Source organism: Pteropus alecto, unplaced genomic scaffold, assembly GCF_000325575.1.
Source record: "Pteropus alecto unplaced genomic scaffold, ASM32557v1 scaffold45, whole genome shotgun sequence".
Classification (NCBI taxonomy): Eukaryota; Metazoa; Chordata; class Mammalia; order Chiroptera; family Pteropodidae; genus Pteropus; species Pteropus alecto.
The window spans coordinates 17,981,042-17,989,426 of NW_006442491.1; the positions used below are offsets into that span (position 1 = coordinate 17,981,042).

Here is an 8,385-nt window from a genome sequence, read left to right on the forward strand (position 1 = left end):
GCACAGATAACTGAAACTTGAGCAAGCCTCTTTCAAGGGCTGCTGGGATCATGAGGAAGAGTCCCCACTCATTCAGGAGAAGTGAGGTAGCTAGGAATGGAGATCCTGGAAAACACAGTGGGGCCTGGAAACTGTCAAAGGAAAGCCAGGGAAAAAGTGACAGAACACACCCTGGTCCCTGAACCATACAGGAGTTTGATGAGGTTGGGAGAATCCCCATAGAGAAGTCTAGAGGTGGCAATGGTGGGCAGTCAGCGGCTGGGGTAAGAGCGTCAGGGGTGGGAGGGGCACTCCTTATATTAGCCACAATAATGGGGGCCTCTGGAGCCCTACTAGGGTGCGTGCATAAGCCTGCAGAGGAAGTGGCCCACAGGCAGGGATGGGAGAGGCACAGTCAAGACACCAGGCACACACAGATACCAGGCATTTGCCTCCCAGAGGCTCCCACACACTCAATGCAAAATACACAGACACATGTGCCCATGTGGAGGGGCTCAGCACTCCCCTGGGGTACATGCAGTGCAAGAACTCACACAAGTGCATAGCTACACAAACAAGCACAGACACACACCCAGACATGCGTGCAAATCCCCCTCACAGGAGTCCTCACAGGATTCCTCACAGGCAAACATACACAATCCCAGGGACAAAAGCCAATTTCAGAGCACACCCTTGGACTCAAAATAGATATTCTAGCACAAACTCAAAAAACACATGTGCACACATAGGCAGGAAGATGGTATCCAAATGTCACACTACAGACACATGGACTCACACAGATCCACAGACACATGGAAGACACATCTTGTGTGTCTAACTTGGGGATCCCCAGAGACTCGTGTGTTTGTTTAGGTCCCCAAGCCTGAGCCATGAACATGTTCAAAATACATCTGAACAATCAGTCAAGTGGAGTTTCCTGGTTCATGACTTGGGGATCCCCCAGAGGTCACAGATCCCCATTCAGGCTCTCAAAGAGGAGAGGATGAGAGGCAGAGCCTGAGCTGAGGACTTGGGGACAGTAGAAGAGCCAGTGCCACTGAAGTGACCCCAGGAGACCAACTGCCTTTGTCTAATCCTGATTCTGTGCACCCCCAGACTGAAAGTGACCTCAAACCTCAGCCTGAGCCCAGGGCCCAGCCTCGAATTAATATCACTGAGCCCTCCCGGGGAGCCTTCAATGACCACAAGGAGAAGCTGGGACCATATAGGCAGGTGGGCTAGCCACCCTATCTCCAACACAGGGTACCCCTGGCCAGATGGGCCTCTTAGCAGGGCAGTTTGCAAGACCAGTCACGAGAGCTCGGAGGGCATGTTTAAGAGCACGGTTAAAGTTTTATAGCTGGCCACAGCCATTTGGACCTGAGGGCCATGCCCCTGCCTTGCCACAGACAGAACCCGTCGGTGGGAGGTGCAGGGACCTAGCCAGGCCACATACCCAGGCCCCACATTCCCGAATGACCTTACTGAGAGCATCTCCCAAGTCCTGTCCTGGCAGAACCTCAGCTTCCCCAAGCTGCCCTGGCTGCATTTGGTATCTATGCCGCAACCCACAGGACCTTCATAATTGCTCCCGAACTGGCTCTCCACCTCAGCCACCAGTGCAGCTCTTCCCCTGCTACGAGCACTCAATACTCTCCAACCAGGCTCACCAGAAGCCTGTTCCAGCCACATGCCAAGGACTAGGAACACAGGGACAAATAACAAGCAGCACTACCTGTGCTGAGCATTTACCATATGCCAACACTGCACATGCAGAAGTCATCAAATCTAAATAGCCAAACCTAGTCATCACTGTTCATATACTATTGTTACCATTTTAACAGAGGAAGATACTGAGGCTGAGAAGTGAAGCAGTCTCCCTAAGGTCACGCAGCTGACGAGTGGCAGAGCTGGGGTTTAACAATCTGGGTGGTCTGCTCCAAGAGCTCATGGTCACAGTCTCCTAACAGGCTTGGACGTGCCCACCAGGGCCTCACAACCTGGCAGAAAAATATCTACCCTCCCCTGCTAGCTACAGATATGTATGTCACAGGGCTGGGGGTTACACGAACACAGATCCAGGTGGGCTGGGATGGTCAGGGAAGGCTTCTCGGAGGAGATAGGTGGATTTGAGGTGTGATGAGGCTGGGGTTGCAGATGGTCAGCTGGGGAGGAAAATGCACACAGCTCCCAAGTCAGACTCCCTGGGCTGGGATCTGGCTCTCACCCCCATTCATTCTGAGGCCTTGGGCATGCTCCTTTGGTTCTCGGGATCTCCGTTTCCTCATCCGTAAAATGGGAATCATTGGATGTTGTGAGGATTAAACAAGATGAGTTAATCCAACTAAAGCTCTTTGAACAATGCCTCGCTCATAGTAGATGTTTTTAAACATGTTAGCCATTGTCCTCACTGTTGTTATTATCACGATCATGCTCACTCTTCTGCAAGACAGGCTCAGCGAAATGAGGGAGACCTGGCACACAGTGGGTGCTTGGTCCCTGAGAGGGAGCAGACAGGGAGAGCAATCCAGGAGGGGAGATGGCCCAAGTACCCCAGGCTGGGGCTCCCCCTCCCAGAACAGCCAGAGCAGAGCCCCTTCCTCACCCAGCCCCAACCTGACTCTGGGCCTCTCTCCCATCACCACCTCCGGGTGGCCTCCAGGCTTTCTCTGAGTGGGTACAGCGGGTCGGCGGGGCACCAGAGCAGCCTGGTCCTCCAGGGCACCAACTTCAGCACCCGCGATGCAGACAACGACAACTGCCTCTGCAAATGTGCCCAGATGCTGTCCGCAGGTGGGTGCGGGGTGGGCTGAAGTCCCACCCACCCACAAGCAGGAGATTGAAGAGACCTCCTGAGACACAGAGACAGGAACAGATAGAGACGGAAATACTGGGGCTCACAGAGAGACAGAGCGATGGAAACCGAGAGCCACACGGGGACAGAAGTCCAAAAGGAGCAATGGAGAGGGAAATGCAGACCGGGGAAAGACAGAGTAACACAGTGTGTGAGAGACAGAGAGACCCAGAAAGACAGAGACAGAGACCATCGGAAAGAAATGGGCACAGTTTCAGAGAGACACGCAAAGTGACCGACAAGCACAGAGACCGACAGAGAGAGAAAGAGACAGCCCTGGGTGTGAGAGACTCCGAATGATGGAGCATTAGAAACCATGGAGAGAGGGAGATGGAGGCTTGTGAGGCAGCGGGAAAGAGGACAGTGACGGAGGGAGACAGGACGGAGGTGGGGAGAGGGTCAGGAGGTGGGGTGCCAAGGGCAGCCTGAGCCCAGTCCAACCCTCCAGAGGCCCCAGGCTGGGCAGACAGTCTAGGAGTCTCCCTCCCACCCGCTATGCCCATTCCTACCCCCCATGCCCACTCCTACTCAGCCCCATCTCCCGTGAGCTGGCTTCCTGGAGGAGGCAAAAGCCTGATTCATTTTTGGGGTAGTGCTCTGCCCTCACTCTACTGGTGGACCTCCAGCTCATTAAAGCCTCCTCCTCCCCTCCTCCAGGGTGGTGGTTTGACGCCTGCGGCCTCTCAAACCTCAATGGCATCTACTACCCAGCTCGCCACCACGTGCGCAAGCTCAATGGCATCCGCTGGCACTACTTCCAGGGCCCCGGCTACTCGCTGCGTGCCACTCGCATGATGATGCGTCCCGTGGGCATCTAACGGCAGCCACGCCTGGAGCCTGGACCCGCAGGAGGAAACAGGACTTGGTATTCCCTGGACAAACTGGACCCAAACGAAGGACACAGTGCCAGGGCCTGGTCCTGGACACGGACACCTGAGTCTCCTGAGCTAGCCCTCCTTGGCCCAAGAATTCCAAAGAGTCAGCTGCCTTCCTGTTCTCCTCAAGTTGTGAAATGGTGGGTGGGCTTTTGAGAGTTCCTGCCTCTGTAGTATTCCTCTTTCCTCTTTCTTCCAGTCTCCTGCTGCCCCCCTCCCCCCATCCCCGCCAACTTGAGGGTTACAACACCCTGAATGAGCTGAGAACAGACTGAACTTGGCTCCTCAAAGGAATACCTGGCTAATGGTGGAATTTCAGGCATGTGGGAAGGTATTTTCAGGCAGGAAACTGCTCAGATGGAGACCCAGATTCTGCCCCCAGGGTTGGTGGGAAGATCATCTCCTGTTCCAAGCTTTCTCAGCTTTTAGATGTCCTTGAGCTTCTTGTTCAAGGCTGAAGGGGCTACATCCACCCAAAAATAGGAATCACTATTTCCATCCCACACTGTCCACTGCTCCTAGGCCTCAGCTTCTGCAGCTCAGACATGGTCTCTTCAGGAGATCTAAGAGAGATTTCTTGTCCACCAGCAGGTCCCAGAATGTGTTCCACAAAAAGTAACTCGGACTCCCCTCTCAAAGTACCTATGGTCAATTGAGAGAAGGAAGCACCAGGCTAAATCAATGAGAGCAGGCATTCTTAGCTGCAGGACTTGTCAGAGCCTTTAATATGCTTTGTGACTGCCCATGAAGGGCTAAAGTGGGCAGCTTTCTCCAAATTTGCTTATTTGAAAATGGGGACTGTGGGTGCCCTTGGAAAAAGCTGGTCCTTAAGTGTCATGAGGAGGAGCCCCAGAGCCCCATCCCTCACCCCTAGCTGTACTCACCCTTTCTGGCTACAAAAGCCACAGTGAAGATCTCAAACAGCCTTTAAAAATGACTGGAAGGAAACTTTGGGTTAAAATAGATACACACCATCCCTGAAGAAAGTTCTAGAACTAAGTTACCTGTCCGTGTGCTATGGGCCAGTGTCCTCCAAGGCTCCTTCTGGCCCCAGGAAGCCAGGTTTTTGCCTGGGGCTGCCCTCAGCACTCCCTGTAAGCCCAACTCACTCTAGCTCAGGTACAGGGACTGCTGGGGACTGTCCATGCCTTGGGCAGGACACTAATCCCCATGTCCAGATCCTTCTAGGTCTAAGGAACCCCTAGCCCCTCCTCCTGCCCCACCCAACATGATGCTACAGCTGTGCTTCTGGGAGACAGAGTCTTTGCCTGAGTCTGAGAAAAATGGGCTCCTCGTGAGCTTTCAGGAGACAGGGTCAAAGAAAGGCCACAGACACTTAGCTATCCAGCCCCCATCACTGTGTCACGCTCCTCAGTCCCAGTGAGGCCACCACAGTCCTGTCATCAGCAACACCCAGGTCCAGCTAAGAACGAGCTGCCCAGGATGTGCCTCTGTCTTCAGAATGTTTTCTTCTGGATAAGGCTGGGGCAGTGGAAACAAGCATCTTCATCCCACCTTGCTCCACCCAGCCCCAGAGCCCCATTCTTAGTCTGTCCCCTGAGTAAGCCTAGAAGGGATTAACACAGATCTTCGGGAAACCAAAGGCTGTGGTTGCTAATGGTGGCATTGCAGGCAGGAGGGGGAAGTACTTAGGGACAGATTGCTGCCCAAAGGCTAACATAGCCTTACACTGCATTTGCTCAGCAGGCCTTTATTTAGCACCTACTGTGTGCAGTGTGGCACCATGGGCAGGGCTTGGAGTCAGACAAATCTGACTTGAACTTGAGGCCAGTGGCTCAGCCTCTCAAGCCTTCAATTGTCTTATCTGTGAAATGGAGATGACACTCCCACCTCACAAGGAGATGAGACCATGTATGTCTGCTTCTGAACAGAACCTGGCAAAAAGCAGGTGCCTAATAAATGTTAGTTCCCGAAGAGGTGAATGGGGTGGGAAATTGACCCCCAGTGCATGCCACTACTTCTCCTGGACCCAGGTAAGGTAAGCATTTATTATTGGACCCACAGCATTAATTTTTATGCTGCTGGAGAGGAGGAGGGCAAAGCTGTGAGCCCCAGGAGCAGATTCCTGGGTGGGGTTAAGGCCCAAATCTTTGTGTATACTTCAGTTCTCTAAAAAGGCCAAGAAGCTGATTTGGGTTACCCTAAGACACCTATTCTTAAATATTCACCCTTCCCCCTTACCTTCCTTCCTCCTCCATGCCAGGACTCTCCAGCACAAGGCATAGAAACCCTATCCTGAGGAATGGATTGGCTCACATACCAGGAAGTCTCGAAGTAAATTCAGGTGATCCAGGGGCTCAAATGATGTCCCTCTCCATCTCTCAGCCCTGCCATCCGCTATGTTGACTTAATTCTCAATCATGTTCTCTTCTGACAAGATGGCGCCACCAGCCCCAGATCATTACTCCCAGCTCAACATCCCTAAGACAGAGAGCTCCCCAGTCCCAGTGATTCCAGCAAAGGCATGATTCTCTCCAGCTAGGACTGGTCCTATGTCCACCGCTGCACTTATCACTGTGATTCTGATTGACCAGATGTGGGTCGAATGATCATGCTTGGAACCAGGGGGTGTGGTCAGTCCCACCCGAGCCATGTGGAAGAGCAGTGGGAAACAGGCACTGTTTCAGGAAGCATCGATGCTGGGCGGGCAAGAACCGGTGATCGCTTTTTCTCCACCCATCTCTCTGACTTCCATCTTTTTTTTCTCCATCTCTAACCCTTTCCCAGCCTCCCTGCCCCCAAGGTCTGGCCCCATGCTCTAGCCCATCCCCAGGTTGCCCTAGACTATCAAGGATACAGCTGCTTTCTGCCCAGGAGATGTCAGACCCTGGTTCACAGTACTGGATCTATCCTAGAACAATGACTCATGATGACTGCAGGCAAGACCAGCCGTAGGGCTGTGAGCAGCACCAGGCCTTGTGGGATGCATGACTGGTGTGACTTGGCCCTGGCCAAGTCTCCTGGGGGCCACTGCTCATAGAAACTGGCTTCTGGGATACCTGTATTTGTAGGTTCCTATACAGAATCCTTGTCACCTCTCCCTACATCAGACCAGTGTTCTCTCCATTTTAATGATGAAGAAATTAGAGCTCAGAGAGGGAAAGAATTTTATCTAAGGAAGCACAGCAAAACACCACTTCCAGTGCACTTGCATCTGGAAGCTGTCTCCCTAGCCCAGAGCTTCTAGAGGCGTCTTGGGAATAATATCCCCTCCACCAATATCAAAGGCTGAAGGAAGTTTCTGGAAAGCTCTCCAAGACCTGTCTGTCTTTCCCACTGGCATCTGATAGGTCCTGATAAAACCAGATAGACAAACATATTTTTCCAGAGATCTCTGCATGTTCCCAGCAAAAGCAATTTCCATGCCAAGGGAGAGAGTTCACTCCAGAGATGACAGTCATAGGCAAGGCAGAAGGTGGCCCTTTGCAGGGAGCAGGGGAGCAGCCAGCAAAAGCATGGATTGTCTTGGTGGCTGGGGGACTTGACCCTTTTTTCCAGATTTTCCTTCCTTTCAGTGTGTGTGAGAGAATTCACCTCCCATTTAAAGATGCTACAGAAAGTAGCATCATCTTTTGGTGGAGCAGGCCTTCGGAGCATGGTGTCTGGTCCAGACCATGTTTAGCATCAATGGGTTACCTTCTTGTATTAGACTAATGTGGGAAAGTGCAGCTGATATTCTCATTTTCTGAAAGCAGGGAAGTCCAAAGACCTTTCATGTACAACACATTCCTGCCCTACCAGATGAGACCACTCTGAGCCTTCCTTTCCGTGTCTGTACAATAAGGAGACTGGGATCTCGTTCACAGGGAAGTTGTGCAAGTTCAATGTGATAGTGGACATCCAAGCCTGACAGTCATTCATACGCACATTCATTTATTCAAATAACAGGTATGTTTTGAGTAGCAGCCTGGGCCAAGGCATGGCTGGGCGACAGGAAAGGAGCAGTGAACAAGATGCACATCCACAGTCCTGTACTCGTAGAGCTTAACAGGCTAGAGGAAGAGACTGGCCCAAATCAATTTTTTTTTAACAAATTAACAAATCAATATTTTGCAAATGAGGAAAATAAACAGGAAGTAGAGATAAGAGATTACAGAGGGTCTAACAGGGTGATTAGGGAAAGCCTCTCAGAAGTGATGTTTCAATTGAGGACAAATAAGGTGTGAAAGGAGCAGCCAGGAGAAGAGCTGAGGGAAGAGTAGGCCCACTAGAGGAACAGCAAGTGCAAAAGCCCTGAGGTAGTCATGAGGAGCTACAAGGAAAGCAGCGTGGCTGAGAGCAAGGGGAAACGTGGTGGGAGAATGCGCCCTCAAAGCACCCACATTAGGGATTGACTCCCCACACTAAAGGCTGGATCTAGCCACCACTCTGCCTGAGCCCCTGTGGAGGTGGGACAAATTCCCGCTCCTCTCTAAACTTCCGTTTTTTAATCAGTAAAATGTAGGAGAGGGATCGCCTCTGTCTGAAAGTCATCCAGATCCTATTAGAGTATAACTCTGGGTCCAGGACTGTGTCGTGTCCACTGCCCGAGCTGGGTGCCATCAGAGGAGTCAGACAGAGGAAGAATCTTGCCCTCAGGCTAAATGGGGAGTTCAGAGTGTCTCCTACACAAGGTCAGCCTGGGTTACTTGGACATTGACTGTATGCCTCCTCCAA

At 52.1% G+C, this 8,385-nt stretch overlaps 1 protein-coding gene across 2 annotated transcripts in view; it reads left to right on the top strand.

The window, feature by feature from the left end:
- ANGPT4 (angiopoietin 4) overlaps window positions 1-7,915 on the top strand; it is a 29,355-nt gene extending 21,440 nt beyond the window's left edge. The window contains exons 8-9 of one of the 2 annotated variants that reach the window (XM_015596869.2): window positions 2,642-2,772; window positions 3,491-7,915. In XM_015596869.2, the coding sequence (XP_015452355.1) occupies window positions 2,642-2,772; window positions 3,491-3,651 (292 nt within the window). In that variant the 3' untranslated portion in view covers window positions 3,652-7,915. The remainder of the gene's footprint in view (window positions 1-2,641; window positions 2,773-3,490) is intronic. The other variant, XM_015596870.2, reaches the window with a different exon arrangement.
- Window positions 7,916-8,385: the final 470 nt, after the last annotated feature.